Source organism: Rattus norvegicus, chromosome 8, assembly GCF_036323735.1.
Source record: "Rattus norvegicus strain BN/NHsdMcwi chromosome 8, GRCr8, whole genome shotgun sequence".
NCBI lineage: Eukaryota > Metazoa > Chordata > Mammalia > Rodentia > Muridae > Rattus > Rattus norvegicus.
This window is the reverse complement of record NC_086026.1, coordinates 119,409,025-119,427,294: the sequence shown is the minus strand read 5'-3', so window position 1 is coordinate 119,427,294 and position 18,270 is coordinate 119,409,025. Positions and strand designations below refer to the sequence as shown.

At 39.7% G+C, this 18,270-nt stretch overlaps 1 protein-coding gene across 7 annotated transcripts in view; it reads right to left on the bottom strand.

Moving 5' to 3' along the window:
- Setd2 (SET domain containing 2, histone lysine methyltransferase) overlaps positions 1-18,270 on the bottom strand; it is an 85,657-nt gene that overhangs the window by 48,569 nt on the left and 18,818 nt on the right. For all 7 annotated transcript variants that reach the window (XR_010053985.1, XR_010053984.1, XR_010053986.1 and 4 more), the window contains exons 3-8: positions 13,432-17,714; positions 12,117-12,248; positions 9,164-9,292; positions 4,920-5,043; positions 3,454-3,531; positions 2,026-2,123 (exon numbers count right to left, since the gene is read on the bottom strand). Coding sequence is in view for 4 of the 7 variants with exons in the window: in NM_001401163.1 (NP_001388092.1) it covers positions 2,026-2,123; positions 3,454-3,531; positions 4,920-5,043; positions 9,164-9,292; positions 12,117-12,248; positions 13,432-17,714 (4,844 nt within the window). In the remaining 3 variants the exon portion in view is untranslated. The remainder of the gene's footprint in view (positions 1-2,025; positions 2,124-3,453; positions 3,532-4,919; positions 5,044-9,163; positions 9,293-12,116; positions 12,249-13,431; positions 17,715-18,270) is intronic.

Here is an 18,270-nt window from a genome sequence, read left to right as displayed (position 1 = left end):
GGCTTTGAACCTGCAGCTTTCCTGACTCAGCCGAACCATATAGCTTGATTACAGACCTGCACCGGCAGGGCTGGCTTCATCATTTTTCTAATCTTTTATCACCTGTTAGATAAAACAGGCCAATAAAGCTGCTTACTGAAACACAAAGTAAGAAGCTACAGCCGTTAGTTGTGCTAGAAGTAAGATTGCTAACACAGTTTAGACGACTAGTACTGATGTGTAAGTGGTTGATTGTTATGCCAAAAAGTCAGATCCATTATGATAAAAACATATAAAATGCAGTATCATGACACATTTAAAAACTCACACAGGATGAGCTCTGTCAATAATGAATATAGCAACAACTGACTACATGGACCCTGGAGGAAAGGGAAGTAGTAGAAAAGAATTCTGGGTAAAAATCCACCACTGCAACAGAATGAGGACTCATCCACTTTGCCCTCAGAAAGGATAATATAAGCACAGGGGAAGAAAACAGTAGGAGCCATGTAGAGCCCGGCCTGCAGTTATCTGCTGATGAGAAAAGCAGTTTATCAGAACAACTGGAATTCTTCTTGGCGTTTGTGCTGGGTCCAATGAGGTAACAGTGTCAGACTGAAAGAATCTCAGACATCACTAAGTTCTGAAATACAAACTATATGAGGGACGGACATCTGGAACAGACAGCCATCACTACCAAAAAAGGCAGCCACTGGTACAAACACTGGACAAAGTAAGAAAATTAAATCTTGTTCTATAATAGCATGAAAGGATTAAAATATCCTAGAAACTTAATCTGTGTGCCTTTTAATGTAAGCATCAAAAGTAAAAAAGATATAATCTGGGGAGGAGGGAAGCTTTCAGTTTTACACCCTACTCGAAATTTCCACCCTTTTACTCTTTGAAGTTGGGGAAGACAAACATAGACCACTCGCTCCACCTTGTAAAATCAGAGTCCCACTACAGAGCCCTGGCTAGCCTTGAAACTCAGAGATGAACAAGCCTCTATCTCCCCACTGATAGTATCAAAGGAGTATACACCACACCCAGCCTTCAAAACTGGTCATGATTTATTCATATGCATTTGTGTTTTGCCTGCATGTATGTCTGTGTAAGGGTGTCGGATCCCATAAAACTGGAGTTACAGACAGTTGTGAGCTCCCATGTGGGTGTTGGGAATTGAACTCAGGACCTCTGGAAGAGCAGTCAGTGCTCTTAACCACTGAGCCATCTCTCCAAGCTCCGAAAAGGAGTATAATATGGTTGGTGTAAGTCAAACAATATTATCCAAAAGTTGATAAAGGATGGATAAACAAGGATATTATTCTCTTCATACATATACACTCAAAGTTGACATTTCTATAATGAATTAGGTTTTTTTGGTTTTGTTTATTGAGAAAGGGTCTCATCTAGCCCAGGCTGTTCTCAACTTGATACATAGGCAAGAGTGGCCTTGAATTCTCATCCTCCTGCCTTCACCTACTACATCAGTGCTTCTCAGTCTGTGTGGGTCAGGGCTACTTTAGGTTGAACAACCCTTTCACAGGGGTCACTCACCTAAAACCATCTGCATATCAGATATTTACATTATGATTCATAATAGTAGCAAAGTTAGTTATGAAATAGCATATTTATGGCTGGGGACCACAACAGGAGGAAGTGTATCAAAAGGGTCACAGCATTAGGAAGGTTGGGAACCACTGTCCTACATGATGGGATGGATCCCAGGCATGCATGACCACATTCCATTTTTTTATTTAGTATTGGGAATCAAACCCAGGGATTCATGCATGCTAGGAAAGCACACTATCTACAGAACTTCATCCTTAGCCCTAGAGTACAGTTAATGAGTTCAGAGGAATAGTACCTAGTTCCTGTAATGTGAATCCCTTAGTGGCAAGAAAAATCACATAATAGAAAAAATTATGATGAGAGCTGACAGTATATGTAACTTTTAAATAATTCACACGAGAATTTTATATCACTGTATCTGAACATCTATTTTTCATATCAGAAGCAGCAAAAGGAACCAAAACCATTACTTACCCATATCGTTGGAACTGGTAATCAAACGTTAATTCTGAGCCTGAAGGAACTAATTTGGTGGTAAAAAATCCAACCCTCAGCTGTCCATTCACAGTCCACTGAAATGTTTTGAGAAGACAGAACATTAGTAACTGATTAATGTTTGTACATCCATTTATATAAAGACCATCATTATCTGACTGACTTACACATATAAATTTTTATGTGATGTTTTCTCAAAGCAATTGGGTTGGTGTTTTTCCTTAACTAACCAACATGCCATTCTTATTTAATAGACTATCAGAGTCAGTATCCATTAATTGGCCTATATACAATACAATGAACTGCTACTGGACTGGAGAACGGAGCTAAGGGAAGCAAACACAGGGCCACGTATTCAGTCTCCAGCACAGCTAACAGAAACAAAACTAAAACCACTTTTAACTTACATTTACATGTATGAAAGCCAATTTGGTCTTCAAAAACAAAACTAGAGGATTCTAGGTATCACACTGAGTATCAAAACCTGAGCCAAATTCTCAATACCAAACTCAGGTCTTCTTTAAGAATCAAACTGCTGAATCATCTTCTACATCGATTTGAAGCAGGATCTCTCATTTCTGCCACTTAGCTACAGACTATATAGCCTGCACATCTTCAGATCATTCCCCGGTCTCCACCTCCCACCTGGCTATAGGAGCACTCGGACTGACTGATGACAGATGCGCATTACTACATCTGACTTTTTAATTCTGGAGTCCAGGTATCCACACACAGGTTTGTATCACAACCACTTTTCTCTGTTAAGCTATCTTCTTCCTCGTCAACCAGAGCTTACTTAGAATTTCTTTCTTTTATGTTTTAAGGTTTTATTTCATTCTGTGTATGGTGTTTTGTCTGCAATGTAGTATGTGCACTACATGTATGCCTGGTGCCCATGGAGGGCATGAGACCACCTGAAGCTGGAGTTACACATTCACCGAGAACCACCAGCTATGGTACAAGGAAACTAACCTGGGCTCTCTACAAGAACAGGAACTGCTGAGCTCCCTCCCCAAGTCTTTAACCTAGACTTAACTCTCGACTTTGGCTACTTATACCACAAGCATTGTAAAACAGTCAAGTTGGCACCTGGAGTCTTGATACAGAATCTGAGGAGAGGGTTGGAGAGCTGGCTCAATGATTCAGGAGTACCAGTTCTCTGTTCTACTAGAGGACCCAAGGTCATTCCCCAGGATCCACACCTGGCAATTCATAACTGCCTGTAACTCAAGCACTATGGAATTCAATTCTCTCTTATGGACCCCCAGACACTCACATACCACACATGGCATATACTCACAAAGACATTCACACTATACATAAATAAATACAAAGCTTCTTAAAATTAATGGAAAAACAGCAATCCTGAATAAATACTTCAAAATTTAAACATTTATATCCACTTACTTTTTGGGTTTCACAGTTTGGTTCACAGCTATGATTCATAAAACGAGAGCAGTTCCCTTTCTGAGTGGCATCTATTATCTGGGGGAAAGAAGAATATTTAAAAGTCTTAAAGTGAGATCTTAAAATATCTACGCATTTTGAGAAAGAAAATGCAGCAAGATAATTTTTTTTTTTTTTTTTACAAAGCTGAGGATCAAACCCAGGGCCTTGTGCTTGCTAGGCAAGCGCTCTACCACTGAGCTAAATCCCCAACCCCAAGATAATTTTAATGTAAAAAAAAAAAAAAAAACAACAACAAAAAAAAAAAAAAAAAACCGACATACATGCCTTTGGTTCTTACCCGATTTTAGAGAACTTTCTATAACAAAGTAACAAATGGTTGATCGCTTTTTTAGAATTTTTGTTAAGTAGTTTATATAAAGACAAAATCATCTCTTGGGGCTGGGGATAACCTTGGTTTGTACAGTGACTGTCTAGAATATAGAAATCCTGAGTTCAATTCTCAGTACTTCATAAAACTTACATAGTAGCAGGTGACTGTAATCCTAGAAACTGGGAGGCAGGGGCAGGAGGATCAGAAGTTCAAGGTCACAGCGTTCCATGTCTTTAATCCCAGCAATTGGGAGACAGGGGCAGGAGGATCGCTGAGAATCCAGTCCAGCCTACTGAGCTCTAGGCAGACCAAAGCTACAAAGTGAGAGCTGATCTCAAAAACAAAACAGAAAATATATAACTTGCCTTTCTTACCTACTTCTTTATATATCTAAACACCTGAGACTGAAAATCCCAGAGGCTATCCCCAGACTGCTGAAAAGGGAGTCTAGAGATAGGTACTAAGAATTAGCATTTTTACCTTGAATACAGAAGTGGATCTAAGGATCTAGCCAAGCTTTATCAAGCCACACATGGAAGAGATTTATAGAAATGTAAAACAACATAACACATCATTTCTCTTTGAGGGAAACTATTTTTATGTAGTTTTTCTTTGTATCAACAAGTAACATGCTCATTAGTATCACTTTAAAATGGAATGACAGAAATTTCTAAATTTCTCAGCATTAAAATATAACCCACACAAAACATTCTGGGAATCATCCATGATGGTTAGCTGTCCTATGAAGCATGTGTGTTTGTATTTACATATAAACACCCCCATCCATCTGTAAACAAATTGAAACTACACATGGTCCTGATGTTCTTGTATTTTGTTTTGACAGAGTTTTATGTAGCACAGGTTGGTCTCCAACTTCCTAAACAGATGAAGAAAGTCTTGAACTCCTGATCTTCCTGTCTCCATCTCCCCAGGTACAGGAATTGGAGGCACAAATGGCTATTTAAATTTGTTCATTTGTTCTGGCCCAATTTTTTTGTCATTTAAACATCAATCAGTACATCAACTCACCCATGCCTTATCCCAGTGCAACAGTTTTCCTATCTGCTTCAATTCACACATTCACACTGCTCACCTCATCATTCTTCAGGGCCATGAAATAGTAGTGGATGTTTTTGTTCCGCGCATATTCCTTCACCCGAGCTTTAAACTCTTTATGATCAAGTACCTCTCCGCAGTATTCCAGGACAAAGGTGTTCCTACAAAACAATGGAAAAAATAGCACATTCGGCCTAGGAATTACACTGAAAATTTACAAAATACTAAAACATAAAATGCAAAATATTTACTTTGTTCTCAATGCCCCGGCCTTGAACCAGAGATTCCCCTACCTCAGTCACTTGAGCACCTAGGCAACATACATGCATCACCTCTTTCCTAAAATATTTAAAAGACCACCTCATTATATATCCCCCCCATATATATTTCCAAGATGCATAGTCTCTAACTGGATCCTAAGACAACTGTGTGTGTTGGGGTGAGCTCACTGGTACATTTGGCATTATGCAAGGCCCCAAGTTACTCCCTTCAGCACCCCCCCACCGAGACCCAGTTTAAATGTGACTTATAAATATGGAATCAGTAATTCACAGCTGGTAAAGAGCTCTAAAGAAACTATGATATTGAAAATTGTTAGTAACAATTAAAGCAACTTAAACAGAGTAGCCCTTCTGCTGCCCTTACTTTCCTTAATTTCTTTAACGATGACAAAAGCCAAGTTTGTCTCTGGTCTCTGGCTTCCTGGCTGGTCTCACTGTCCAGAATACTTACTACCCAGAATACCTATCACGAATTTGCATAAACAGCTGTACAAAATGGCAATGAAGGAACTTTTATTGTGCAAAGAGATATTCCTAAGAGTAACCCAAGATAATTCTATTTTTTTCACACCAGAAACAAATATGCAAGGGGAAAAAGAGACAGAGAAAGGAAGAAACTATCTGTAGAAAAGGGGTAAAGCAGCAACCATGCTTTAAGATGTGGATGTGGCCTAAAGACAACATGACTAGTTGCCTCACTCTGCTATGAGCAAGGACAATGACATTCCACAAACAACTCCAATGATGTTTCATAAACTAATAGCCATTTACATGGCATATTCTCTATAACCAACTGGAAATCCTGTGTCAGCCTGCTTTCAGACTGACAGCATACTATAGGCCATTTAGAAAATGTTTAGAATAAAGGTTGAGAAAACTATGCTCTGTAAGAATGAAAGATAAACTTTACCCTTACAGAGGAAGTTATTCAGGAGACCTTGTGTATAAATACAGCAGAGGTTCCAATAACTGATAACTGTTATGGACATAAAACACCAAAGGGATAATAACAAAAACATCAGTGAGCTCAAAATTGGTTAAATTATAAATCCTGGACCAAGGAATAGAAGAATAATCAATTCTTTTACGAGTCAACTAGAGATCTGACATCTTTGTATACAGACAGACAGACAGACTCCTTTATTTGTATGTGAAAAGTGTTGTGCATGCATATATGTGTACCATCTGCACGCCTAATGCTCACTGATGTCAGAGCCCTGAAACAAGAGCTGTGGATGGGTGTGAACTGCCATTTGGGTTCTGGGAACTGAACCCTAGTCCTCTGCAAACACAAGTGCTCTTGACCACTCAGCCATCTCTCTAGTCAGTGGTGTGCTATCTATTTCTCAATGCAGCTCTGTCTTTAAGCCTGCTGGTATTAAAGGTTTGTATGCAGCACCTATATCACTACCACCAAAATTTTGTTTTGTTAAGATAAGGCTTCTGTGGTGCTCTGAATAACAACTGCCCCCATATTTGAAGCTGAGTCACTAGGGAGTAGAGCTCTTTGACAGGATTAGAAGGATCAGGAGTGTGGCCTTGATGAAGGAGGTGTATCACTGGGGGTGGGCTTTGAGGTTTCAAAAGCCCACGCCACTCTCAGGTTCTCTTTCCTGCTGCTTTCAGATCAAAAATAGCTCACTGCAACTTCTCCAGCACCACATGTGCTTGCATGCTGCAATGCTCCCCACTAGGATGATGAATTAGCCTCTGAAATTGTAAGCAAGCACCCAAAAAAATACTTTCTATTCTAAGAGTTGCCTTGGTAATGGTTCTCTTCACAGCAATAGAACAGAGACTGAAGCACTTTCTCCGTGCATCCCTAGCTGTCCTAGAAATGTTCTGCCTGCCTCTGCCTCCAGATTGCTGGGATTAAATGCATGAGCCACCATACCCATTGGGGCCTGACATTTTTAAACCATCCAAAGAACTGGCTTTGCTGTTCTTCAAATTTAGAGCTTTAAATTTAGATTAAATTATAAAGTATCACTATAAGGGGAAAAAAATGAACATCCTGTATTATAAAGAAAACTATACTTTTTTCTGACTGCATTCTTTCGTGACTTCTCTGTAGCATTCCCTAAGTAAATGTGATTAATCTCTCTCTGGCTTCTGTCAGCTAATACACTTAATTGTAATTTCCTTGGTTATTTACCCATACTCTACGAAGTTATTAAATATCAGGTTCTTTTCACATTCCTTTACTCTCTGAAGTTTTATTACCACTGACAACCTCACCATTGGCTTTCTAGACAAATGCGTCCTCATGTATCACTCCTCAGTGTGAACTGAATAACCTGCCTGCAAATTTTAAGCTCCAATGAAACAATTTTAAGAATGTGGCCAGGGGTTGGGGATTTAGCTCAGTGGTAGAGCGCTTGCCTAGCAAGCACAAGGCCCTGGGTTCGGTCCTCAGCTCCAAAAAAAAAAAGAATGTGGCCAAGTCTTACTGAACCTGAGTTCAATCCCTAAAATGTATACACAGTAGAAAGAAAGAACCGATTCTCACAGGTTTCTTATCTCTGGCCCCCACACAGACACAACAAAAACAAAACATAAACCATTTGGTTTTGCTCATCAGATATTAATATTAAAAGTTACACTACCAACTGAAAATAATTCTCTTTAAAAAAAAAAAAATTAGGTTGCCAGTGGTGGTATACACCTTTGATCCCATTACTTGGGAGTTTGAGGCCAGCCTGGTCTACAAAGTGAGTTCCAGAACAGCCAGGGCTACTCAAAGAAACACCATCTTGCACCTTGCAAAATCAAAATCAGTCTATCTCAGTCGAGTGAGATGGCACATACATTTAACTTCAGCAATTGGGATAAGACAGGCAGTCAGATCCCAGTGAGTCTTAAGGCCAGCATGGTCTATTGTTTGTTCCCTTCCAACCAGAGCTACACAATGAGACTCTGTCCCTCATGAACAACAACCCTCAAAAGTACCCATAGAAAAACAGAGCAAATAAATGTATGTTTGTAACAGCCACGTTAGAGCTTAGTAATAGCAACCTAGTCACTCATGGCTAAACCTAAAAGTTAAGTTACTATCTTTACAACCAATATTTAAGGAGCTAAAAGGAAGAACATTGCCTAATCTCCCAGAGGACCAAGGTTCAACTCCCAGCAACCAACACAGCAGCTCACAACCACCTGTAATTCCAATTCCACAGGACCCAATGGATCTTCAGGCACACGGCACACAAGGGCTGCACAGACACACTGAGATAAAACATCTACACATGTAAAGTAAAAAGTAAATAAATAAACAAACAAACCTGAAGATGCTTCTTTCTGACCAAAGAAATGTATCAACTCCTATACAGGCTATCTTGTAAATTACAGTAACTGCTAAAAATACTTTATATAGGATCTTTCTTTTCCTCTCTTATCAAAAACCTAATTGTCCTCCCTGATCACTGGAGCTATTTAACACAAGTTTTATGAAACACAGACATACTTCAAAGCCAATTCGGCCACCTCCTAGAGTCAGAGCTTCACTCGAGCTTAGGAGTCAAACCACTCCAGAATGATTACTTGCCCTCTTAAAATGTGCTGTATTGTACCAAACAGTCTAATGACAGTGCACCCAAGTCACACTTTTAATTGAAGAATGTCTAAATACCAGAATCTAACTAACTACTAAGACATCCAAGAATGGAAATATAGCAATAAGGGAAATATAGCAATACCTAGGGACTAACAATTTAGGCTTGAAGATTCAGTGAAACAAAAGGCTCAAGTCATTCATCATAGCTTACAGACTGTGAAGAAAAAAACAAAAACAAAAACAAAAACAAAAACACCTGCCAAAAAACCAAAATGGAACTTTTTCTTCTTCATTTTCTAGAAACCAATTTAACAAGCTAGTTACCAAGTAGTCATTCTACATAGTGAGTATTATTAAATATTATTGAAATAAATCATTTATCAAAATGTCTAAGCAAATCCAACAACACAAAATATGAAACAAGAGGTGATAGAAAACCAAACTTACGAAGGAAGATCCTTGGCGGCCCTTAAGCCCCAGCCTTTCTTTTCTGTAAGTATGACTTCTACATCTGCGTGCTGTTTTCTCTGAAACCGTCTGTTCGAACAATAATCTCCATTTGGACATCGAGAGGAACTGAAATGAGAAATGGGTAAAAGATAATTCTTTAAATACCATAAAGAATTGTAACATCTTCAGCAGAATGTGTTCTATAACAACAAATAATTCATCCCCACTGCACAGTTTAGGTGTGGCTAACCATGACCCTTCCTCAGTGTTATCACGTAAAAAGCATTCCCTAGAACTCAATGACTGCTTTGCTCCTGAGGGAGTGAATCCGCAATACAGTCTAGTTAACTGATGATCAAGAGGAAGGTCTGCCTGCCACTTCCTGGTGTCTGAATACAATTCTTATCTGTAAATAAAATCTTTGAGTACATGGGCAATTATTGGATTTGCTTATAAAAGCTGTACCAATAAACCTTATTAAGCTTGTATGCTACCACGCATGTCTTCTGATCATATAGTTATTAATATTCTTTAAATCATATTCATCTTGCATGCACGTGGAAATTAAGAGTACAACTCACAGGAATCAGGTCTCTCCTTCCTTTATCTATATAAGACCCAGGTCATCAGGCTTCAAGGACATTTACCCACTGAGCCATCTCCACAGTCCAGTTATTCATTTTCCAACAAAAGCTTTTTTCCAGGTTAAAAATCAGGCTGCAAGGGCTGGAGAGACGGCTCAGTGGTTAAGAGCACTGACTGCTCTTCCAGAGGTCCTGAGTTCAAATCCCAGCAACCACATGGTGCCTTACAACCATCTGTAATGGGATCTGACGCCCTCTTCTGGTGTGGCTGAAGACTCATATAAGTAAAATTAATAAATTAAAAAAAAAAAAATCAGGCTGGAGAGATGGCCCCGCTGTTCTTCCAGAGAATTTGGGTTCGAATCTCAACACACATCGGGCAGCTAACAACTTAATCTTATTTTACTTAAGTGCATTTCCTCTTACATTCCATTCAAATCATCAATGTGGTCTTCTGCAGTCAACTATACACATGCATACACGCACAAACACAAAATTAAAATTAAAAATAGAAATAAAAGTAATTTTTCTTATTTTTCTGATATGCGTATTTTATTTTTGTGAAACTGTTTAACAGGAACAAAAATAAAAGCTCAACTTTGCTATGAAAAACCACCTTCCTTTGGTTCTTTTTTTTTTTTTTTTTTCTTTTTTTTCGGAGCTGGGGACCGAACCCAGGGCCTTGTGCTTCCTAGGTAAGCGCTCTACCACTGAGCTAAATCCCCAGCCCCCCACCTTCCTTAACACTAAAAATAAGGAACCCTGGAGTAGAGTGGTAGCTCGCTCTATAACCCAGCATTGAGGAATTACAGAGAGGCAATCTCAGAGTTTGAAGCCATCCTGGACTACATAGTAAATTGTTGGCCAGACTGGTCTACAAGACCAGAACTGACACATCAAAAAAGGAGATTTTTATTCACTATATAGCCTTGGCTGTCCTGAAACTCTCTATGGCTGGCCTCTTCTCTGACTGTTGGGATAAAAAATGTGCACCACCATGTCTAGACTAATACTTTTTCCTAGGATAAAATAATCAGGCTGGAGCTGGGTTCTGCTAACCCATGTGACAGCTAACAACCATCTGCAACTCTAGCTCCCGGGCGCCAGGCACCAGACGTACACCTAGTGTACAGACTTACATGCAGGCAGAGACACCATACACAACAAACACAAAACACAGAGGAATTTCTCATGAATCAGATTAGCTAAAAATAACTACCAAGCACTTTTAGCTCTGGCACTAGTGCACTCACTCTTCAATCCAACAGAGGCAGGTGGGTATCTAGGCCCGTCTGATCTGCACAGCAAGCTGCAGACCAGCCAAGACTATACACCCTGTCTTAACAACAAAGGAAACGTTCTTAATGCAGAGATATTTAGCATTTTATGAATTATACCAATCAAGTTTGTAGTAGCAGAAAATTAATTACTATGGGTCAACTATGCATAGAAAACAGTGAACCTAGAGAAAAAATTAGATTTGTATATGCAGTTCTGATTAGGTCTGATTATACAAAAGTATACATAATATGCTTTTATTTCTATGTTTAAAAAAAAAAAAAAAAAACTACCAAGCAATAGTGATGCATGCCTGAGTTCAAGACCAGCCTGGTCTACATTGTGAATTTTAGTACAGCCAGAGATACATGGAAAAATCCTGCCTCAGGTGGGGGAAATCAAAAGAGTAAAAAAAAAAAAAAAATCAAGTAAATCATAAAAACAACCATAAAGTGGTTAAAGAAAGATCAGTGTTTAACAATATATACTTTTTCTGGGTAAAAAGGTTGGCTTTTTTCTCTATGAAGCCCTCCCTGGCTGTCCTAGAACTCAGAAATCCACCTGCCTCTGCCTCCTGAGTGCTGGGATTCACCTTTTGAATTTTCAGGTTTTAGTGTTTTATGTCATCAAAGTTTAAAATCACCACAATTTACTTCTCAGGGCACGAGCATCACTGAATGAAAGAAAAGTAGTTGCAGAGGCTGACTGTGGTGGTTTACAAGCCTTAATCCCAGCACTTGGGAGGCAGAGGCAGACAGATACAGGCTGACCTAATATGGTCTAATATGGAGTTCCAGGACAGCTGGTGCTATATTATAGATCCTATTGCAAAAGAGAAAAAACCTAGCAGTTACTTTTTTAGTTATTAGCAGTAGAACTGTTCTACAGAGCACTGAGCCAGGTGCTATAACCTAATGAGCAATGCGGCAGAAATTTGTCTTAGTATCTGTGTTCTATTAAACATGGGAATATTCATTTACATATAGTGAAAAGGTTAAAATTATATACTTCATTAATTATTTCTCATCTTTAAACACATACACTGCATGAGATGAGTGGGAGTGGAGCAGGCAGGCCACCTTGCTTACCATTCAATCATGAGGAGACGATTAAGGCAATCCTCTCCACAGGCAACTTCACCTTGAGCTCGTTCATCTTTAGAAAGAGGTGTGCACTCACACTGCATCCGCTTAATATCCCGATGGGATTTGTTCTTCTTCCTATGGGTACAATTCCATACAGTTAGTTACACAAGTCGGTTGAAGACAATAATTCAATCAAATAAATACTAAAGCTGTTTCCTAACCACTCAAAAGACAACACTTAAGGCAAAAACACACTGGGTCCAAGGCCAGTCTGGCAAGACTCTCCCCTCACCCTCTCCACCCCCCCACGCCCCAAGGAGAAGCTGGTAAGCCAGGTGTGGTGCTGTCTGCCTGTGCTACTTAGGAGACAGAAGGAAGGACCCAACTTCAAAGCCGGCCTAAAGCAGCCAAGTCCAGCCAGAATAATAGGAGACCCTTATTAGGGCTTGCAGAAAACAAAGATGGAGGGACAGAGCTAGCTGGGTTGTATGCTAATAGCATACAAATAGGCCCTAGGTTCAAGTCCTCAGCACCACAGAGAGAAAGAGAGGGAGGGAGGGGGGCCGGTGTTTAACTCCACCAAATCTTTTACAGGATCCCTGAGTAGTGTAACACTTGTATACATCTGTTTAAAAACAGAATAGATTAGTTTAATGAAGTAGGACTATAGACCATCCAGAGCCAGGAAGGTTAGCGAGTGCCTGGAGCACTGGCTCAAGAGGCAATGGTGGAAGATACAGAGCCAAGCAGTTCTGGGCCAGTGCAGACAGTATTGTGAGCCATAAATCTCAGGAAAAAAAATCTAAAATCTAAAAAAATAATTATTTGGTACAGATTTCAGAAGCAAAATTTTCTCAATAAAAATGTAATTTGGGAATAAACATGTGAAAATATTAAAGGCACTGGTACAATTTCACATGAAAATGGAATTAAGAAAAAGGCTAGCTTATACTTTTTAAAATCACATGAAAGAAGAATAAATTAAAAGGAGAAATCAGGGGGTTGGGGATTTAGCTCAGTGGCAGAGCGCTTGCCTAGCAAGCACAAGGCCCTGGGTTCGGTCCCCAGCTCCAAAAAAAAAAAAAAAAAAAAAAAAAAAGGAGAAACCAGGTCAGCTTAAATTATACTTTTTAAAGCCAAAGGAATTATAAAAACAAAAAACTAGACATTTCATAGACTCTGTTATCCAAATTTTACCACACAATCTTATTTCAGTCTAAACTGCTGGGAAGCTACTTTGTAGTCAATCACTCATCCCACCCACCCCCTTCCCCCCACTCTCTCTCCAAAAGAGAAACAAAAACTATGTCAGGCTCACCTTTCTGTTAAATAAACATTTTCTTCAATCAGATCAAAGTAACAAGGCATCTTCCCCAGCTTGGCAAACTCTTTCCACCGCTGCGGGTCCCTGAAGTCATCCATAGCACACGAAGGCCCCACCAGCTCTGAGTGCTGGGGCACAGACGACTGTCCCTGTTCTATCTCCACTCTAACTTTCTTTCTAGCCTGTAGCTCACCATCACTTTCAGAATCACTCTCCAATTCTTGCCTTCGTTTTTTAGGAGGTCCTCGCTCTTTTATATCATTTTTTTCGAAGTTTTTTGAAAAATCTTTCCTTTCGTTTATAACTAAAGAGTCTTTAATTGAATTGCTGCTTATTTCTGGTGCTTGCACTGATCCCTTGTCCTTCTGATGGAAGAAAAATTTATTGGATGGGCTTGAAAAATGTGATCCACTTCGTTGATCCCAATTTTCCTCTTCTTCACGATCATCTGTTAGAGAATCTGGTACTTGCCCTTGGATTCGATCATAAACAACCCCAGTTCCTGGAGGTCTACCTGCTGACCTTGGATCCCAATAGCCATTGCCTTGCCAGTAATCATGGGTCCCACCGTAATGCTCGGCACTCTGTTGATACTTGTGTGTACCACAAGTTCCATAGCTGCTGTCAGGCTGCTGGTATGTGGTGGTGGGCCTTTCTTGTTGGGAAAAGTCCCACCCTAGGTTTCTGAGCTCTTCTGATGAGTGCAAGCCATCCATTCGGGAAATGTCACAAGAGGAAGAAAAACTCAGCTCGGCTTTTCCTAGTCTACTACTATCTGGCCGATTGGAGAAAATCATCTGCTGCCGAGACGTATTTGGGAGGTCTTCAAAGTCATCACAATAGACTGGGAGCTCTTGTGGCCTGGACATTTTGGCTCTTATTGCGTCTTCTGAATTCAGGTGACCTACAGAGTCAGACTTCACGTCTGTATGACTTGTACTATCAACCCCATCACTCTGAGAATGAGCAATTTCAGGCAGGTGATTATCTATCTTCCTGCTGAATTGTGAATAAGATGTTTCTGGATTCCTCTCTGTTCCTTTATGAAGAAAGAACTTTTCAGTTTGGGAACAGCCTTTACTTGCCATACTCTCAAACTTTTCCTCATACGCATGTCTCCTCGACTCTAACCCATCCTCCCAGTGGTCGGAATAATGTCTGTAGCTCTGACTGCTCCGAGAAGAGCAGGGACTTGTCTCTTCCATGGGCAAAGTAGAATTCTTTGGCACAACCACAACAGACTGGAGACGGTTTCTCGGAATACTGCTGTCATCAGACTCTGTATCTTCTGAATCACTCTCATCGCTTGAACTTGCAGAAGACGCAGAGTAATCTCCATGGACAGTTGATACAATCTCGGGAGCATTACCACTGCTGTCACATTTTAAGGTGTAAGTTACACCATCACTGTCTTCCATGGTTAAGTTCAAATCATAAGGAAATACAACTTCCGAATCATCAGAAATATGTGTATGACCCCTTTGTTCTTCCTCATCTAAGGAGACTTCTGATCTTCCTCTTCTCTCATGCAATGTGGAACTCCCTTCTTCTTGAGACTCTTGCAAAGACTGCCCAGACAACATATTATGCCTGTTTTCCCAAGAAGAAAATGCTTTTCCTGAATCGGGAAGGGCACTAACAACATCTGTCTCTTTCCCTACATACTTTAAAAAATCTATACCTTTTTTACTCTGCACTGTGTCTAGAGCTGGAGACGTGTTCTCTTCACATCTTATTCCTGATGGAAGACTCTGGAGAGATGAAATACCTGAACTCCCTACAGACTCATACAAGTCATCAAAATGGTTAAGAGAGGCCGAGCTAGTGCTACCAATGCTCTGCTTATATCCGTCACACGTAAATTCTGAGTGCTGGTCTGTCAGCTCCCTATTATCACAGACAACTGTTTTGGAATCCAAATGCACATTCACAAAGCAATTTGAAGAAATCTCCCTATTTTCAGCTTCAGAGCTTTCATTTGGAGAACAGTATCTATCTGAATCTTTGGTTTTGCAGCAAGAATGTCTCTTATCAACTGGCTCTTTAATTAACGTTTTGGAATAATCTATAGTCTTAACTGGCAAAGACATGACTTTATCATGGTGTGGTGACAACAAAGGTTCCGTTTCCCTAAATGGACTTTTTGATTTATTATGCTGCCTACAAGCATCATCTGCATCCCTTTCTCTGCATCTACCAACACTCTGAAATCCATTTGATGAAAGCACGCAACCCTTGATCAAAGGGGATACCTCTGATCCAGTCACACTATCATCAGAAGTCATTGAGATAGCATCTGGTTTAGAAGTTCGAAATGTTGCCACATCAGTTTCTGTCTCTGGAGATCCGTTTACATTTAATTCAATGGAACAAAAATTTCTCAATTGATCATTTTTCATTTTTGGTAACTCCAATTCTTTAATACTCTCATGGCTATCATGTCCTATAAATTCAGGCTTAAGAATAGGAGATTCATCTAGCTTTTTAAAAGTAGGTGAATCATTTAATTGATTTGATGGAGATGGAGACCCAGTCTTTTCTCTTTCAGGAATTTTATTAATTGTTCTTAATTCACTACCTTTTGAACAAGGCGTCTGCAAACTAAAAGAATGAGATTGTTTGTTTTCCTCATTTAATTCTGTACAACAGAAAGAATTTTTAAATTTATCAGACTTAGATATAGATTTTGAAAGGGCAGATTTATAACGGGAAGTACTGTTGTTATCATGCTTGGAATATGATGATCCCCGTCGGAATCCCAATTCATTTGGGGGAGAACAACATCTTTTTATGGCTTCATGCTCTGAAGTCCGTTTGGATTCTCTTTCTAGTTTTGAAGAATACTTTCCTCTTCTCTCCATTTCTAAGTAAGAGGTCTCAGTTTTACAGTCCCGATCAAATTTAGAGTAAGATGATGATGTCCTTAGGTCTCTGTAGGAGTGGGCTGAGGTACGCCTTGGATATGTCTTCTTATACTCGTCTTCAGAGTCTGAGCTCTCCCGTGCCCTGTTATCTGTATATGGCCGAGAATAGCGTGTCCTCTCACGATAAGGGGAACTCCTATGGTAACGGCGTTCAGAATCATAATAATGAGATCTTTCTGACCGAGAATAAGACAAACTAGTTCTAGAGACTCTGTCAGATCTAGAACGAGATCGGCTTCGCCTTCGATCTCTTTCAGACCTACATCGAGTAGATACATACCGAGTGTCTCTTTCAAGTTTTGAGTAGCTAAAGTATTTATCATCTCTCTCTGTTTTAGATCTTGATGATTTTCCCAAATCCTCACTTTTTGAAGGTGCTGAGCTCTTCTTAAAATCTCTTTCTTTCTCAATGCTTGTTGAAGATTTTAAATCATGTGATCTTTGACTGGAGGAAGTCCGTACAGAATCTTCATCAGATTCTGAACCAAGAAATGTACCTTCAAATTGTGAAGATTTCTTCTTAGAACTTGCTTTTTTAGAACTGAGGCTTATCTTAGAGCCATCTGAAACCTCTTCTTCCTTCCCAATATGGGAATCTTCTTTTTGCAGGGCATTATCTGCTTGTTCCTTCAAAGTTTGATTTGTGTGTTCTTCCAAACTGTTAGATACAATATCTTGCTTCATATCCAACTCTAAAGATTCTGGTACACTTTTCATTGGTGGCTCTTTCTGAGCTCTAACTGCTGCATCTACTGGTAAAGGTCCCGGTGTTGATGTCATTAGTGCTGTTACTGGGGGATGCGGCAAGGCCACTGGCTCTGATATTGGTGCTGGTGGTGAGGGTGATGAGACTTGGGGAGGGGGCGGAGGGGGAGGTGGAGATGAAGGTGGTGAATCTACAGTTGATTCTGCTATGGCTACTGGTAACTGTGTTGTGGGAGGAAGCAGAGATGCTACTGTTGTAGTTGTAGCCAGCTGTGGCCTGGATGTCACATGAAGCAGATGTTTCTTAAAATGAATTCTGCCCAATTCCACTCTTGATTTTGGTGGCGAAGATTCTTCTGTAGCAGGAAAAGTATCTCCAGCTTCCATTTTAGCTTTAGGGTTTGAGTCTACTTGAGGGGTAGCTGGGGAGTGTGGAGAGTCACTTTGCTTTTCATTGCTAAGTGCAGTGAAAAATCTATTCTGTAAAGTTTTCTTTGTAAGACTGAAGCTGAATGAAACCTTCTGCCGTCCTTGTTCCTCCAAATTAACTTTTGTCTTCGTGCCTTTGGGCAAAAATCGACTTGAAGCAACACCTTTGAATATTGGTCCTTTGATGAAGCCTGTTTTCTGCACATTTTCAATCTTTGCCTACAAAAGAACAAACAATTACTACTATAACAAATACTTTCAAATTGTCATTACAATTTAAAATGTTCGTCAAGGAAATAAAATAATAGTATGACTTTCACTATGCTACAAATGGAATTTAGTTGTTCTTTTTTAAACATTTTAGGCATAAGTATAAAGTAACAAATCAATAAGTATCTATCCCCAGCTTCAAGGGTTATCTACATTTTTTCTGTTTTATCCTACATTAAAGAATTTTATCCACTTTTGCCACTTATCCTCTAGATTCACGGTCCTTTTTTTATTTTCCTCCTTTTTTTTTGGAAGGGAACTCTTTGTGTTGTTTAGCCCACAGTTCTTGTGAGCTCATGCTAATGGTCACGCTTCCACCTACCCCATGCTGGGACTGCAGCTATACACTACCACACTCCGCTCAAGTAGCATCTTCAACAAGAACTTCCTTAACCCCATATGTAAAGGATACTCATATACATGGAAGTAAATACACCTCAATATACAAAATAGCTTTTATGTTATAATTCTAAGAAACACCAAAGATCAAATAGACCAAGGGTTT